Below are 17,849 nucleotides of genomic sequence, written 5' to 3'. Positions count from 1 at the left end.
ACTGGGCTCCTCCAATTGTAGAAGAAAGACCAGAACCAAAAAGGTCGTGGGTTCAAGTGCATGATAATCATAAAATTGTAATCGCAATAAAATTACAACGTAAAATACAGATTAATAATATCGCAGAGGCTAATACAATAAAGCACAAATAAAAAAATAAAAATATTTAAGCTAACTACAAACAGCATTTGGCAAACTAAAATAAATTGACTGGAAACTAACTAAATTTATACAACACAATAAATAAAAAAACGCTATGTAAAACACAATATATTTATTATTTACTAAAACTGAAGATATTGCGTAGTCCTTAAGAGCTTTTTAAAAGTAGCTTGATATTGCAGTTTTATGCAATAAATGTGACTCGCCGTATAAAGTCAACAAGGAGAAACAAAGGAGTTTCCTGCCCTCTAGTGGACATGGGTCACATAGCAAAATACAGTTGCGCTTTTGAATCTACTTTATGGTTAGAAGCCAAAATGATGGACGTGAAAGAAAGTCGAAGTTGCGAAACCAGAACCAATAGGATTTCAGGAGGGGCGGGACTAACACGTATAACGGACAACCAAATTCCCTGCTGCCTGTCTCCGTTATTGGGTATAATTAATATTACGAAATATCGTCAAAAATGTCTAGAATTTTAGCGTTTTAACTTACAAGGGGAGGAAAATGCTGCTCGCCCATCAACAAATCCACTGACGTAAGTATTGCAATGCGTTAGCAGCAACAGCAGTCAGCTAGCTAATGCTAGCCGTAAAAATTAGTACATTAGATATCTTAAATAAACGCTAAATATATAGCGTTAAGGTATAGCTTCAGACTTTATTCGGCATAAATCTGAGCGCCTATTTGTTCTACAATTGGAACCATATCAATTCATTTTAACTGTAAATATTAGTCATTTTTAGTGCAAAAATAATAAACATCGTCTAGTTTCAGATTGTCCTCGAGCTACCAGACATTCCAAAGCCTTAATTTGGATTATTATGTTGCAGACTGTGTTTTTAAAAGCATCTGTTGACATGTTTATGGAGGACTCAGATGTGAGTCAACTGCAGCATCTGGTCCTTAGATCTCTTAGTTTGCATTTTTTTTTTTACAGGCTATTGTTGACTACAAACATATATACGTGTTTGTGGAACACAAATTTTCCTCATCTTCTGTCTGCATCGAGACGCTGCTCCATCGACAGTCTGTCCGACGTTCAGCATCATGTCTTTGGCTCAGAGGGTTTTGCTAACTTGGGTCTTCACTCTGGTCTTCCTGATTATGTTGGTCCTCAAACTGGATGGGAAGGTAATTTTTAAAAAATGCCTTGAAATCCTGTATTTTTGGATTTTATCTGCATTCATTTATGTACTGATAAAAAAGCAGAAGTTCACATTCATTTCCTGCCTTCAGGTGCAGTGGAATTGGTTCCTCATCTTCCTCCCAGTTTGGATTTTTGACGGGATCCTTATTCTCATGCTCGCCATTAAGATGGCAGGGCGCTGCAAGCCCGGGTACGATGCTCGCAACGGCTCCCCGGATCTGCGTCTGCGCTCCTGGTACCTGATGGCCATAATGCTCAAGCTGGGATTCTGCCTGACTCTGTGCGCCAAGCTGGAGAAACTGGCTGATGTCAAGCTGACATTTGTGTGCATCCCACTGTGGACCATGCTGCTGGGAGCACTGGTGGAGCTGGGACTCAATATCTTCCCAGAGAGGAGAGAGGCCTGAGGAGGAGGAGAAAAATAAATAAACAGGTGTGCAAAAATGATCAGGCTTAGGAAGACGTCCTCAGACCTCCCTGGAATGTTCCAACTGAGCATCAGCAGCAGCACAGTACCAGAAACTAATCGCTCATAAATCCACTGGAGTCCAGCTCTAGTTTTAAGAGAGAAAAAAAACTAGGTCAGGAGAGAATCTGCTGCTCTCGTGGGATGTATAATGCTAGTGTGGAAGAGACATGTACAGTAAGACAATATCGCACAGTGACAGCACCTCAATGATCTGCCTGTACCGATGTCACTGATGTCAGAGCGGGTCCAGGTACTGTCTGTGTGCCTGTGTCTGTGTGTGAACAAGATATTTGGACTAAAACTTTGTGCATCAGGATGGAAGTTGCTCCACAGTGTAACCTCGCTAAAGTCCAATCCCATCTAAAACGAAGGGAAAGGGTGATGCGATAGTGCGACGGGAGAGTATTAGGCTAGTTCACCTAAGACTTGGGACAAGTATGACATTGGGAGTGTTCCATTTCCAATTGTGGCCACCAGGGGGCAAAGTCTTTAAACCTTGTGTATGTGATTTTTTGACAGACTTTGTGTCAAAGTGAAACTTAGTACAAAAAGGCACTTTGCTAAGACGTCATACAAGTTTGATTTGTTTCAGTTCTACTTGTGGCCACCAGAGGGCCGAGTGTCTTTAATATTGTTTACGTGGTATCTTGACAAACACTTTGTGTATCAAAGTGAAACTTGGTACACAGGGTCACCTTATTGTTTGGACAGGTTTGACATTGTGTTTTGATTCTACCTGTGTCCACCAGGACACAGAGTCTGTTTGAAGGTGTAACTTGGTAGACAAGGTCACCTCACCAAGACTGGTCCAGTTAAATGGCAGTCTCTTTGGCCTTGTGTATGTGATATCTTGACAAGGGCTTTGCGTGCCAAGGTGAAACTGTACACAAACCTGCCTCAATGTTGGGTGTGTGTAAGTTCTAACTGAGGCCACCAGGGGGCATAGGGCTCTTAAACCTAGTGTATGCTTTGTAAGTGCTGCCAGAAGGACTTGGCGGATTCTGATGAAAATTTGCTGCTGAAGAATAAGCTTTGAAACCTTGCATAAGTTTGAGGGTGGACTCGATGACAGTTTATGCTCAGTATCGCCCTTGTTTAAATTATAAGTTAACTTTACACTTAATATCACATTAAAGGACTGCAATCATTTATTGTACTTTATTATTCATTTAATTGCACTGTTGGAGAGGAAAATATATTAAATAAAGCACATATTGCAGATTGTGCTGCACTAATGTAGCCCTTTTGTCAAACAGTAGTGACACGAATTGATGTAGTAAACAGTAAAGTGTTTAACACTGTAGGGGAAAAACTGCAGGGACCTGACCTAGAATACACCCACACATCTGTGTGCCCTTTTAGGGACACCAGCTCCTCTGATGTGCAAAATCCATCTCAGTCTCTCTGTTAGCATACTTTTGTGGTGTTTATCTGCAGTCTTGGGCAAGCTTACTGATGGATTTGGGTTTTGCAGTGCATGAAACAAAAATAGTGCAGCTCTGCTGGTGGCGGCGTCTGCAAAAGGCAGAAGTGAGAAACAGACTAAACTTCCCAAATGTTCCACATCTGCCTAAGCCCTATTGGAAAGGTTATTACAGTTTTTTAAACAAGTGTAGTCATAGTTTTCCTTGCACTGCCAAGAGTGCTGGGTTTGTAAAGCAGAAATGTAGATTAGTGAGTTAGTTCACAGTAAGAAATAACTCAATAAATGATGGTCATCTTGTACCTCATAATGAGTATAACAGAGATCATCTTGAAAGCACTACATCGATCCATAAAACAAATTTTGCTTTGGTTATGTAATATCCCATAGATCTGCCTGCTGGATGGTTGGATGATGGAAATTAGGAGGTGGTGCAGTAGACGTCACTCTTTCCAAAGGTGAGGTCTGGTGGCGACACAAGACTGTTGTTGCTTGTTTAATATCATCAGCAATATTGGATGCAAGTAAAGATAAAATGCAACATTGCATTCATAACTACTCATAGTTTTGGTTCAGAGAAACATAAGTGAAATGTGGAACTCAGCTGCAGGTGCCTGTTGATACTCATATACAGTATTTATATTTCAGCAGTTTGCCTTAAAGAGGAAACGTGAACTTGTTCTTTACAACATTTTTACATATTTTAAAAAAACTTTTAGGTATTCAATCACTTTATCATGGTGTGTGCTATATTTTCCAGACGTACTTATTTTTTTCCCCTCCTTTCCCTTTGACATATTTCAAATGCGACTTGTATGTAAAAAAACAAAAAAGACAAAAAAAAAAGTGCATTATAATCTACTGCCAACAAGATGGCGCTATGTACATATACACATTACAAGCTGCTCAAGTATACTGATCTGAATGAGGTACTGTCTGAGCCACACACTGGAGCAGAAGGTGGCAGTACTGCACACTTGAGCTAGATGATGACAGCCATTAAAGAAGACATGCTGCATCTTAGAGAATGAGTGAAATTAATAAATACTGTTCTCAAACTGAAAGACCACACTCAGAGGGAACAACCTTCACCCATTTTCTAAACGGGCTGGGTACAGTCATTCTATAGCAGCACCAATAACTATTATATTCTCTTGAATTAAGATAACCTTCATAGTACTCTGTACTCATTTGCACTATGTGGTACATCCGGAGGACAAGGAAGACGGCTAGGCTATCGATGTTTAAAAATTGTATAATCAAAGACTACACTCAGCTAGTAATGTAAATTTGTATATATTTAGCTCCACTTGACATTTTGGTCTATTCAGCGGCAACACACAATTTATTCTTGAGTTCTTTATGCCTTGTACAATACATTATTATATGGCTACGACAGTACGCACTCTGATTGGCTGATTTCTGGTCTGATATTTTCCTATATCAGACATTTACCATGACAATCGGTACAGATCGCATATCAGATTTGTGACTAAATTTTCACGGAGCAAAATGAAACAAAAAGCGAATCCAAAAAAAAAAAAAAAAGCGACAAAGAGGACCATTTCCTGAGCAAATTTTATTACACTGATGAGTTTGAATTGGAGGAATTAACAGCAAACAAGCTCGAAGTGGACATGCAAAATGAAGACCAAGATGAAAACACAGCTCCGAACAGCCATATAATAAAGGAATTATTAACCTTGCTTGCTTATTAATAATCCTTTATTATTAGCCCATTAGCTTCTCCTTACTAAAAGCGTTTGCATTATAAATAATGTCCCAATTAAATTTGTTGTATGAGCCAGTAGCACAATGAAAGCATAAATGTGACTTTCACATACATATTTATCTTATTTTAGCATTTTGATTCTACTAGCAGAGTCCATGTTTGTGTGAACGTGCAAGATCATACCTCCGCTCTGTATGATCTTGCATGTGAGAAAGTTTTAAGCCAAAAAGAGCATCGCTGGTTGATAATGAGATCAAGTCTTAAAAACAAAAAAAGTATTTGATTTCAAAAGGGATAAAACTGGAGTTGCACTTTGAGTGCAATAGGAACCCCCGGTGCACACACTGGTAAGCTAACGGAAACACGAGTACAAGACTGAATCGGGCATTTATTTATTGCTTGGGGTTTAAGACAAGCTAATGAATAATTACTATGCTATGCGCTTATTCAAATAATTTTTACAGGCTTAACTTAGTAATAAGGAAATGGTATCGTGTGAATACACTAACAAGGGTGAACAGAATTTTGTTTTATTACTGGTATCAACTGCATGATTAATTTAAACCCCCTACAGTGACACTGCATCTTCAAATCACCTTTACGTTGTATTACTTATCAAATTGCATGGCATGAATCACTGTTTAAATTGAAAGAAAAACAAAACAAACAAACAACAAAAAAAAAAAAACCTTAAAATGAATATATCTATTATAGGTAAGACCTTTCAACAGACCAGGAAGGATCCCACACATCATACATTTATCCTTTTATTAGCTAGGCTCATATTTAAAGTAGAAACCACACTACAATGTTTTTTTTTTATCGCCTCTTTACAAAAAACTCCTTATGTACACAACAGTGCTGGCAATTAAAAACAATCACAGAAACAAACACACAACCTGGAGATAAATAAACTCTGTGAAAACATCAGCCACCAGAGGTTTCTTGTTTTCAACTGCATTTTATCACATTTGTACAAAAAAATATATAAGTTCCTGTCACTTTTGCTGCAACATCTGAAACCAGAAAACAAACAGAAAAAAGCTGCAACTGGTGTCGCATGTTTTGTGATCACCTCACTCTGACCAGAGCCACACAGTTACAGGTGTTAGTCCACGGCGGCGCAGCTCTGGGCCTTTAGTTCACAGTTGAGGACAGGCACTGGGGAAATGTGGGCTACATTAGCACGTGGGCCGTACTACGAGATCAGTTCATCGATGACAAAAGGTTTCACGCCACAACTGTGGAACCAGCACTGAGACAAGAACAGAATGTGACTCAAAAATCAGAGTATTTAGCATTTGGAAAAAATAAACACTTCCTGCTAAAAAAAAAAAGAAAAAGTTAATTAAAAGAAAAAAAACAAGAGGTCACATCAACCTTTTTTGATAAATAAAACATGGTTATAGATGATTCCATTTAAATAGAACACTAATACTTTGGGAAAGGACGTCGTCATCCATAAATAACAGAATCTGAAAGCTTTGGAAGAGCCTGTAGTTACATCACTGATGGTGTCATCACGTGGGTTATGAGGTTTCTTTACAGCTACGGTACACACTGATGCAAACAGCTGCTGTAGTGTTGAGTGGTATCAAGTCTTAAAGGGGTCATATTGTGTGAAATCATTATTTTCTACGTTTTGCAACAGTTTGGATTTCATATTAAGCATCCTCCAAATATTGATAAGACTTTATGTTCGTGTTTGACTGTACCCAGAGGATGCATTTAACATCTGTCGTGGTAAAGCAACACATGACTATAAGCTGATAATCAAAAAACATCAATTTAGTGCCAGTTGTGAATGGAGCCATTGGTGTATCTGTAACCGCCACGGACATTCAAGGAGAAAATTCCTAAAAGTGAATTAAACTTACGAGCACTGCACCTCTTCTAGTGGCATAAATTACATCAACCTTATTTGAGAGAAGATGTTTTTATGTGCACAAGCATAAACTTCAGTGATAAACACTTAGCAATAAAATGCCTGATGTAGTGAACAAAGTAGCTAGCTATGGTCTTTGCCATCTGATTCTTCGTGTGGTTGTCTAGTGTGTACACCGCTGGCGATGATAAGTCACTGTCCTGATGAACACATCCTTGTTTATGACAAAAATCCTATTTTCACTTGGACTTAAGGTAACAAGTAAATGGTGTGATGAGGGAACGATGACAGTGAACTGGAAACTATCATAGGAAATATGTGACGTTAGTGCAAAGGATTTATATACCCCCTGTACTTTTGGACACACACACACTAAGCTGTTATCCCTTCGTAATGATTCAAGAAGTCTCTGGCACTCTACTTAAGGATAGAATTCCAAAGGATATTCCCTCATTTTGTGTTTTGGTGATGGCCAGTGCCAACATGCCAGCCCAAAATCACCCATCAGTGGGTATAGAGCTAACATCTGTGAAGGCCATAGTGTTTCACAGTATGTTTATAGTCAAACCACTCTGTAACCCTTTGCGCCCTGTGGATGGAGCAGTCATTGTTTCTCCGCTTATTTATCCTGCTTTTCCCTTAATTTGTCACCATACCCAAAAAGTACTTTAAATTGAACATCACTGCTGTTATTTCTCAACAGGAGACTTGACGGTAACTCTCGTGGTTAATTCTGTCTGCTGTTATTTTCTGATACCTATCATTTCCTCACATTCTGTCCAGTGCAGTGCAACACTTGTTAAAATTTCTGTATAGAGTGTCAAGACATCAGCCATCCCTTAAGTGCAGGTTCCAAACTAAGAATTTTGCTGTGACTGGTAAAGCTCCCCTGTGTGGTTGGTGGTGGAATTAGCACTCAATTGACTAAAAACATTTAGCCAGCTCTAAACCACACAAGGGTGGCGAGTGGTGTGATGGATGCACCAATGTGCACCTACTGCACACGCTCCTGAGCCTGACCTGAAGTCAGTAGATGATTATTTGCAGGTTGTAACTGAACAATTCTTCCCGAGAGACTCAAAAGGTCTACTGTCAGATAAAAAGGGGAGGCTGGCGAACACTATAAAACGGATAAAAGATGTCAAGGATACTGGCTTGACAATACAATTATGTGTGTCTCTCTTCATATTGCGACATGGTTTAAAACATGTTTCTTTTAAATATAACATTACGGACAATTAAAAAATTTATACGGAGAACCTTTTTTTTATATATATATATATATATAAATAAGTTGTTTAGATACCTGCTATTAGAGGAGGTTTCAGTAGGACATTACTGGCTTTTCAATCAAAAATGTTGAAATTTAAGTTAAAATACTACTAGCTGTTGCCATACAGTAAGTATATTATTGCAGAGCATTACTGCTCAGAATACAGTATCAGGGGAAAAAATACAATATCCTGCATTGACTGTGGTGTATCAATACAATAACAGTTGTGGAACTGAAGCAACATTACATCAATACAAATTTGTATTAATAATCATAGCATGTTCAAACCATTATTATTCTAGAAACAAGACTGTAGAAATATCACAAAAATGGAAGCATTAGCTGCAAGTTTAATAAAAAGATCATCCTCATAAACTTTTTTTTTTTATATAAATATCTCAGACACAATCTGCAGAAATCCCACCTCTGACGGCTCACTGACATCCTGGTGTTTGACTTTGGGTTGATCCTGAAAAGCTGCTCTCATGTAGCCAGCACACAGATTTTGGTGTAGTTCCCTGAAGGCAGAAACTACCAGTAAATGCAGTTAATTCATAGTCAATATTTTTGAACCAGAGCGCAACCAGAGTATCCAGTTCAGTACGAGCACAAACCATCTCAGTGCAGAGCAGACGTTGTGCATCTGTAAATTCTGACTCCGCACGTCACACGCTTCCATCGCCCTTATTTCATTTTTACATATAACACAAGCAAAATAAACCCTGTATATGTACAATATCCGAAAACTATTATTCTGTACAAAATCCACTATAAAACTGGTCTCTGCTCCCATTCGTGCTGTGGGGGCCCTGCAGGCAGAGGCAAAAGAGCGGAAAAGGTGGGCTGTGGAGGAGGGGGAGGAGGCGGTAAGGGGGGAGGAGGCGGGGGAGGGGACTGTGAGGAGGTGGGAGGAGGTGGGGGAGGGGGATGAGGGGGAGGGCACGCGGAGTAAGACGAAGACGGAGGCAGTGGCGAGGTTTGATACTGCAGCTGAAGGGGAAAAGACGCAGGCGGCTGAGAGAGGAAAGGCTGCGGCTGAGGAGGCGGGTGGGGGGGGATGAAAGGGTGAGACCCAAAGTGGGGGTGCTGGGGTGAAAAGAAGGGGTCGGCGAGAAGGTGCGGGTGAGAAAAATGGGGCGGGGGAGCTTGGGAGGTAGTGTGAGGAGTGTTTGAATGGGATGGGGAGGTGTGTGGTACCATTAGGGGAGGCTGGGCGTAGTAGGACTGAGACTGAATCGTGATGTGCGCGGCGTTATGAGGAGCGTGAAGGTGCAGCTGGTGAGGGGGGGCCGTTTGACTCAGGAAGGAGGACTGTGCCGATCGGGTCGGGTTCAGGGTTTGGGGCGGTGCCATAGAGTTTGGGGGGAGGATGGGCGGTCCGTGCGGAAGGCGAGGGGGTGGCAAAAGAGAGGAGAAGGAGGAAGGGGGAAGCATCGGGGGAGGGTGAGGAGGTGGGAGATACTGGGGCGTGTACTGCTGCATGTACACACCCTGCCTGCTTGTGTCCTGAGGCGGGTGCATCCGTGCACCTGACAGCGTCCTGGACTCGCAGGACGTCCATTTGTCAGGCGTGTACCGCTGTGTCTCTCCTGCCGTGCGTGTCCATGTGTCCGCTTGCACATTCACAGACGCGTGGGTCTGCAGTTCCACAGTGGGCGTTCCTGCGTCCTGTGCATCGCGGTCTGCCTGGACATCGGGAACAGTCTGCGTCCATGTGTCCGGATGCACGTCTCTGTCCTTGAAGTGGTCCGACTGAGAAATCGGAGGACATTGGGCAGGTGAAGAAACAGACAGGTGCGAAGAATCGGTGGGCGTTGTCAGAAAAGAGGAGGAGGCTGATGTTGAGGGAGATGTCGTATTAGGAGAAGAAGATGGAGCAGGAACAACAGACGGTACAAAAGAGGAGCACACAGGAGTAACGTTCAATCCTGTCAAAGGTGATGAAGAAGGAGACAATCTGGCAGGAGAATGAGAAGCTGGCGAGGAGGAAGCCGTACTGGAAGGGGTTGTTCTCACATCTGAATGATGGTGGTGGTGGTGCGTTGATGAAGCTCTGTGTTTCTCCTGTTGAAGAGTAAGGGAGGACGATGGGGAAGAATGAGGAGGCGAAGGTGATTTATTCTTGCTGAGAGGAGCAGATAAACCCTGCTCTTCAGATCTCTCTTGCACCTCCTCTACATCTCTAGTGGAACTCTCAGGCACTGAGAGCAGAGCTGAAGGAGATGGATGAAGATGATGTTCTCCTTCCTCTATTTTGACATCTGCCAACATCCTGCTCTTTACATCCTCCTCCTCCTCCTCTTTTATCCTCTCCTTCAGCTCACTTTCACCTTTCTTCCCCTTCATCTCCATCTTCCTCTCCTCTTCTTCCTTGAACTCCGCAGTTCCACTCTCCTTCAACTCTATCCCCTTCTTCTCCTCCTCCTCCTCCACTTCTTCCTCGCTTTCCTCTCCTTGGTGATACTGTTTCAGGCGGATGTGCCATGCTAGGCTGCAGACGGCGGACACGGTCTTGAACTGGTGAACCACGTTACGAGGGATGAAGTAGATGTCATCGTGGCACAAGCGGATGCGAGCGTAGCGGATGCCCTCGCGACGCAGTTGGTTGAGTTTGGCGTCATCGATCCACTGCACACACTGCACACAGACGGAAAATGAAAGAGAAGGAACAGAGAGTCACTGGAAAATGACAAGAAAAAAATAAACTGCTTTCAGTTTCTATTTGTGTTTTGTTCAACACAGTGAATTTATCTTCAGAGGATGGGTTCAAGGTTTGTGGTCAATAAGTATAAAATAAATACAATAAAATTAAAAGCTACAAACCCCAGACCAGGGGCACAGGAGGGGTTTGCCAGAAATTTACTTTGGGGTGTGGGAGTGGATGCATTTAATGATTCAAGTGTTTTGAAACAGTGCAGTTCAATGTTGCAGTTTTAAATGTTGCAAAAAGGAAAATATTTATCAAACAACTGTTTCATTTAGTTTGTCTCAAAAGCTATTTGTCTGAAGCAACTGGTTCAATTACTGTTTGAAGCAATCTGAAATAGCAAATCATTTTGTGAATGAATTGGTTCATGTGGGTCAAAGTTTGGTTTCTGCCATCACTGTTTAGAATGCTTTGAGAGGAACGTAAACCCAAAATCTAGCCCCTCCCTCCAGCTAGTCTCCATTGTATAGCCTTTCATTCAAGCTCCTCGCTCTAAAAAGAGGTTCTGAATCCAAGCATATTTATTATTTGTGAAGTGGTGAAACAGCAACTGACTCCCTTAACGACCCCCTATCTACAGCTATTCCATTTAAAGTGAGGGTTTAACATCTCTCCTGCCAATAAATGTCCAATAAATGTTTTGCACAAACTGTAATTTATTCAATTTACTGATTTCAATAGCTGTGAATAATTTTTGATCATGTGCTGTAGAACATTGAGTTGCAGATGAGCAGGTCAAGGACAGCTGTGAGTGACAGCTCCTCTCACCCACACGTGCACACTAATCAGGCTCTTTGTGGGTAGACAGAAGTTAGAAGACTGAATGGTTTGTATTTGTTTTCCTGGTTATATGTCTATTTTTATTGTTTTAAACCTGCACGGACTCAGCTGCAGACCAGCAAAATGTTCTTTAGCCGATGGCACTCAGCTTTTTTCCTCAGCTTATGCTGCTTTCATGTGCTACTTAGGAGATCCTACTTCTCACATATGAAGTTGAGATCACAAGTATGTCACGTTCAAGTGCTTTGTTGCCGGCGCAAAATGAGAAATGGCAGACAAATGGTATTTTCTCACAACAAATAGATTGCATAAAAAAAGAGTTCAGGTTAAAATTATCAGTGAAAGCAACTGCTAACAAATATTTACACTGTTAAAAAAAATAATGAATTACATGCCATCTCTGCCATGGTGGAAGGTCGCACAAACCAGAGAAATAGTGTATCAAAATTGTCTGCATTTCACAGTTGGCGTTACAAATTCACGAGGCGTTCGTGTGCAATTCAGAAATCAACACGCTGTATTTATAATAATTCTGATAACACATCTAGTCAGCATACACTGTTGCTAAAAAAGTATCAATCAAGAATGTTTATTTTACTAAGCAATCAACAAACCTTCAATCAAGGTTAAAAACTAATATTGACACTGAGCCATAATTAATGATAAGTCAGTTTATCTTTATGACAGGGTCTAATGACAGCTCTATTAAAAGAAAATTCTAGACATACGTCCCTATTATCAAAGGTGCATATTGATAAAACTACATTATGTTTCAGACTTCTTGCTCAGGATAATTTATTCCCCATTTTCAACCTGCAGTTGCAATGTGCTCCAGCAGAGGGTAGCATCCCATGTAAAGTGCTAATTTTTCACTTTTCACAAAGTTGCATAGAGCATGCTGGATTAAGGTAACATTGTGGGCTCATTGTTGTGCGTGTGTATATAAAATGTAACACCTGGGACAAGGGAGGTTCATGCAGGTCCAGCTGCAGCCTCTGAACGACGTAAGGGAAATCAGCGGCATGGAAACACACCACATCTTTGGTTACACGAGGAGGCTCCGAGCTGAAAGCAGAGACATTAACACAATGTATGTGATACCTGCCAGTGAGAAAGTGTGTGTTCTTCTAAGTAAAAACACATCACTACCTCACATGTGTACAGCAGGTAGATGAGTGGATAAGGAGCTGGGTTTGAATCCCGCTCATGCTACCTGTCTGTGTCCTTGGACAAGACATTTGATCTACACTGACACAGTAAACCCAGTTGGGGAAGTAACCTGTGTTGGACGAGTGTCTTATCCAGGGCGAGTCGTAAACTCCATCCACTTGATGCTACATAATCCAGATATAAGCACCTGCACTAAAGGACTTCAGGGACTATATAAGACTTACTTTTACTACCTCCCATTTAAAGTGCGTACGCTCTGAGGACTACCGTATTTCCTCGATTAAACGCTGGCCTTGAATAGGGCCGGCCTCATTTAATGACTGGGTCAAAACTGTGTCTGAAAAAATAAGCGCCGGGTATTACGTGCACTAAAAAGGATTACCGTATTTTTCGCACCATAAGGCGCACCTAAAAGCCTTAAATTTTCACAAAAATCGGCCGTGCGCCCTATAATCCGGTGCGCCTTATGTGCGCACTGAATTCCAAAATCTGTAAAAACGACCGACGTTGTCTTTGACCGTCGGAATATCGGACCATTTCCCGCTGACACAGGGACGTAATACGTAAAGTACGTACGCTGGCAGCGTAGAGTACGTACCCTGGCAGCGATAAACCAATCGGAGAACGTTACGTAATACGTAAAGTACGTACGCTGCCAGTGATAAACCAGTCAGAGAAGAGTCCGTGAGTCCGTGGTACGTACACTTACCTCTGCCACTCCTCCGGTAGTTACCATATACTACAGGTATCCTGCAAAACAACATTTGTTTGTCTAAGGACCCCCGAAAATGGCGCCAGCGAAGAGACATGCTTACGAGGCACAATTCAAACTGCAGGCTATCAGTTACGCGGTGGTTCATGGGAATAGAGCAGCTGCGAGAGGAAACAAGAAAATGAACTGCGCCAAGTTAAAAAGACCAAATGGAGTTTCCGCGGAAACAAAGCGAGGTGGCCACAGCTAGAAGATCAACTCGAGCAATGGGTCATTGAACAAAGAACAGCCGGGAGAAGCGTCTCTACAGTCACCATTCGGCTGAAGGCAAAAACGACAGCGATAATGAGAGGGAAGATGAGCGGGAACCTGGCGTGTTTGATGGCGAAATTGCCCAGCTGTTCAATTCAGACACAGAAGATGAGGACTTTGATGGATTTGTGACAGAACCATAATAAAAAATAATGTGAGTACCATATTGTTGAATACCGGTAGTTCAAAGTTGTTAAAAAGTTCAGTTTTTTTTTTGTAGACAATATGTTTTAGCGTGCGCCTTTTGTCAGGGTTAAGTACCTGCTAATTGAGGGCACGCCTTATAATCCGGTGCGCCTTTTGTAAGGGTTAAGTACCCGCCAATTGAGGGCACGCCTTATAATCCGGTGCACCTTATGGTGCAGAAAATACGGTACATTTGGATGAACCACTCTTTTTTCTAAGTCCGCTGCGGAGTGGTACCGTAAAATCCTAAAGCCTGATTTATGCTTCCACAACTCTGATGTGGGTGTAACCCTTTCGAAGTTCTCCATTGCGTTGGTCAGTGTTGTAACGCAATTTATCACCGGAATAGTAGGGGGCGTGACGTGGAGTACAAGGCAGGACTTTTCTGTCTGCACCCTTACTGTTCCTGGTATATACAGTGGTCCCTCGCTATAACCCGGTTCAACTTTCGCGGCCTCGCAGTTTCGCAGATTTTTTTTTTTTTTGTGCAATTTTGCATGTTTTTTTTTTTTTTTTACAGCGCATTGTGTTCTGCGTCCTTAACAGGTGGACCAGTCGCGGCACCGGTGGCGGTACCGGTCGGCATCACCGCAATTGCTCTCACTGCCTCCGATGCGCTTACTGAATCTGCGGGCTTGGTAAACACAGCAGTGGGCCACTCACACCGTCCTCCTGTCTGCTGTGCGGAGCTGTGCAAAATTTGGCAACATGTCCAGAGACTACGCTCGCTGTTTTGATGCGGATGTTGACCGCAGCCGCAGAGCTCTGTGGCCACCAAGAGAGGACTTGGATTCTTTGCAGGTACCGCATCCGTACCTCCGGAGGCAGCGAGTGAAGGGAGAGTTCTGTGTGTGTCTGTTTATAATCTTCTCGCACAGAAGAAAAAGAGTGTTTACACAGGAGAGAAAACTGAGAAAATGTTAATGCCTGTTTGTGAAAAGTGTATAAAGTGCGTAGTGAGGGGTTTTACAGCCTTAAAACATCTATAATTATTGCAAAAAACAGAGCTGACTACTTTGCGGATTTCGCTTATCGCGGGTTATTTTTAGAAAGTAACTCCCGCGATAAACAAGGGACCACTGTATACACTGTATGGTTCTTGGTCGCGCCCCCCCCCCCCTTTTTTTTTTTTTGTGGACAAACGTTACTTGCAATTTCACTCCATGAGTTGCAGGTCATTTCAGCATCTGTAGTTTTTTGACTCCATGTTGTCTTGTTTGCAGCTTTTCTGCCAAACGTTCCTCTCTTTGATCCATGATTGAAATGTAATCAGAGTGCACACTGTAAAAACTTTAAAATATGATGGGAGAGGAAGGAGTGAAATCAGAAAAGTGACCAATCATAGACCTTGCGGTCTCAGTCGTTACGTGTGGTTTCAATTTTTGGGAGGTGCACGTCAGGCTACGAAAAGGAGCTCGGAGAGGGAACGCGGAGACGCTGAGGGCTCTGATCTAAAGCAGTTGTCTTTGGTTTGTCACACCCAGGGATATGTATGAAACTTAACACCATGTTATAGTGCAGGCAGCAAGCAGCGTTTTGTTAATAGTCGTCAGCCTTGGATAAAGGCCTTCCTCGTTTAGGCGCAGGGCCTGAGCACGGTTTGAAAAAAATTAACGCCCGGCCGCTTTACAGGGTAATACTGTACTTTTCTTTCATTGCCTACCCTTCTCCAAAGCTGATGGCTTTCAGCACCCCCACAGCCGCAGTGGTTTGTCTCTCGAAGCCCTGACCGATGTGATCAGCGTGGGCCCGGGTTCGATCCTCAAACAGCATCTCTCTGGGCTCGCTGGATCTGGAGAGGGATTGCAGCAAGTTCTTCACCTCATTGGTGGAGCTGTGAGAGGACAGAAAAAAAAAACATTTAGAAGAAAAGCAGAATGCCCACACAGTTTTAAGCGGCGTTCCATCTCTGCCTCCCCACTGTCTAAATAAAATGACTAAAGGTGAGCGCGCTGCTCACTCTCGCTGTGTGATCGGTGTCTTTGCCATCTGCTGCAGAAACATAAAAAGCACCAGACAGGCTTTGTCTACTGGCACTACAGTTATTCTGGCTGATGTGTGCACTGCTGTAATCCCACAGCATGACATGAGAGTTACCGACAGAACGGCCTGTTGCCGTGCGCGGTAACACCGGTAACACAATGCTGTGGGGATCAGAAAACACTCACATCTTATATGAACATTCATAAATAAGACGTCAAAAACAATAATGCAGTGGATAACGCTGTAAATGGTTGTAATTCCAAAATGGTTAAAGCATTATATTTATAATCACTGCACACAAAAGCACATTTTGACTGTTTAATTTAAACTCCATTGTGGTTTTGTACAGAGGCAACAGAGGAAAATCTCATCCTCCAATGGATCAACAGGGTTTTTATTATTTTTATTTTATTTATTTACTTGTCTGATGAAATAAGATCTCAAACACATTAATAAGATTGGGTGGAAAATGTTATATTCAATGATTGTAATCAACAAGAAAAGGGTAAAGATTAATTTAGCTCCTTTATTTGTTTAATTTTTATTTTTGGCAAAGATGCATCTATCTTTCACTGCCCTACAAGTGGAATTAATGTGTTCACTCAGGATGCATGTGCACACACTTTTCTCCTCTCCCCCCTTCAAAGTTCAAATGGTAAAAGCATGTCTACACAACAGCAGGCTGGGCCTCATGTGGCCCATGGGGCACCAGTTAGTGACCCTGCAGTGCACCATGATGGACTGCTGTTCTTGACGAACATCATGCAAACCACATTAACAATCTCAATGTTTGTACTTTTTCTTTTACATTACATTTAGAAGCACAGATGTGTGATGTGAGGAGGATTTATTGAGGAAGAGTTTTAACAAAACCAATAATGTACTAATGGAGAACATTTCAAGAACAAACATCTGCAGAGCAAAAATATACCTGGAGACGTTATATCTAAATATATGTCGATAAGAATCAAAAGCTGCGTATTAGATGTCAGATTCTGACACTATCTGTTAAAATTTGTGGCTGTTAAAGCAGACAGCAGCCGGGGTTTGATAAAAAACCGGCAACAGTTCTCCTCTTTGCTCTGGCAAGCTTGTGACAGCTACACATCCACCCGAAACACGCACACAAAATCACTACGGCAAGATGAAAATTCACATCACTGATTCCCAATCAGTTTTGGAAATGTACGCACCAGCCTTCTAATGAAGGTGAAACTGGCGACCAGTGGGTCATCACACTGAGCGCTGTAAAATCACACAGTTGGATGCAGTTAACTGTGCAGCCCAAATACATTCACAGCTTTACTTCAAACTACAGTCATAATGATGGAACTGCTGATCCTGCTGCTTGGTTGGGAAGGTGGGGGGGAAACTAGCAGTATGAACCAAATATGGGCAGGACGTGGGCATGGGAGGGCAGGGTGCAGCTGCAGGAGGGCAGGGGGCGGTGCCCTCCAAAATCAGGCTAGCTGGAATACAGATTATATATCTGTGATTGTAAAGTTTCTGCAGTTAAATAAACAAATGCAATAAATAAATAAAAGCAACACAACAAAGCTGGTCAACATCTGTACTGAAGAGCCCAACAGGTCTGCTCACAGATGCAACTGGTCAATATTATTAAAACAAAAGAACAAAGTCCAATTATCTCTCATTGATGATGTTTGTTTGGAATTAATTCCCTTCATGCACATATATTGTGCTACTACTGTGTGAAGTTTTGTTGAAATCCACCAAATGGAGGAGCTGCACTTACAGAACTCATGGACAGACCATCTCAAACGTTTGTTTACGAGGAATAAACATTCCTACATAAATAAATGACTAATTCTCCCATACGGATGAATCCGTAATTAAACGGAAATCACTGCAAATATTATGAAAAAAAGGAGCAGATACAGTCGT

The 17,849-nt window shown here is 42.0% G+C and overlaps 2 protein-coding genes across 2 annotated transcripts in view; one reads left to right on the top strand and one right to left on the bottom strand.

The window, feature by feature from the left end:
• Positions 1–534: 534 nt before the first annotated feature.
• On the top strand, positions 535–3,554 carry LOC117504308 (transmembrane protein 60-like). The gene is made up of 3 exons (XM_034163745.1): positions 535–700; positions 1,103–1,296; positions 1,402–3,554. The coding sequence occupies exons 2-3, from the start codon at positions 1,213–1,215 to the stop codon at positions 1,717–1,719; spliced, it is 402 nt and encodes a 133-aa protein (XP_034019636.1). The 5' UTR covers positions 535–700; positions 1,103–1,212; the 3' UTR covers positions 1,720–3,554.
• Positions 3,555–7,063: 3,509 nt separating this feature from the next.
• Positions 7,064–17,849, bottom strand: part of LOC117504220 (lysine-specific demethylase RSBN1L-like) — a 66,103-nt gene continuing 55,317 nt past the window's right edge. Inside the window, exons 7-9 of the mRNA XM_034163618.1 lie at positions 15,625–15,795; positions 12,538–12,646; positions 7,064–10,731 (exon numbers count right to left, since the gene is read on the bottom strand). Coding sequence (XP_034019509.1) covers positions 8,863–10,731; positions 12,538–12,646; positions 15,625–15,795 — 2,149 coding nt within the window. The 3' untranslated portion in view covers positions 7,064–8,862. The remainder of the gene's footprint in view (positions 10,732–12,537; positions 12,647–15,624; positions 15,796–17,849) is intronic.

Source organism: Thalassophryne amazonica, chromosome 22 (genome assembly GCF_902500255.1).
Source record: "Thalassophryne amazonica chromosome 22, fThaAma1.1, whole genome shotgun sequence".
NCBI classification, from domain to species: Eukaryota; Metazoa; Chordata; class Actinopteri; order Batrachoidiformes; family Batrachoididae; genus Thalassophryne; species Thalassophryne amazonica.
This window is presented reverse-complemented; position numbering and strand designations above follow the sequence as displayed.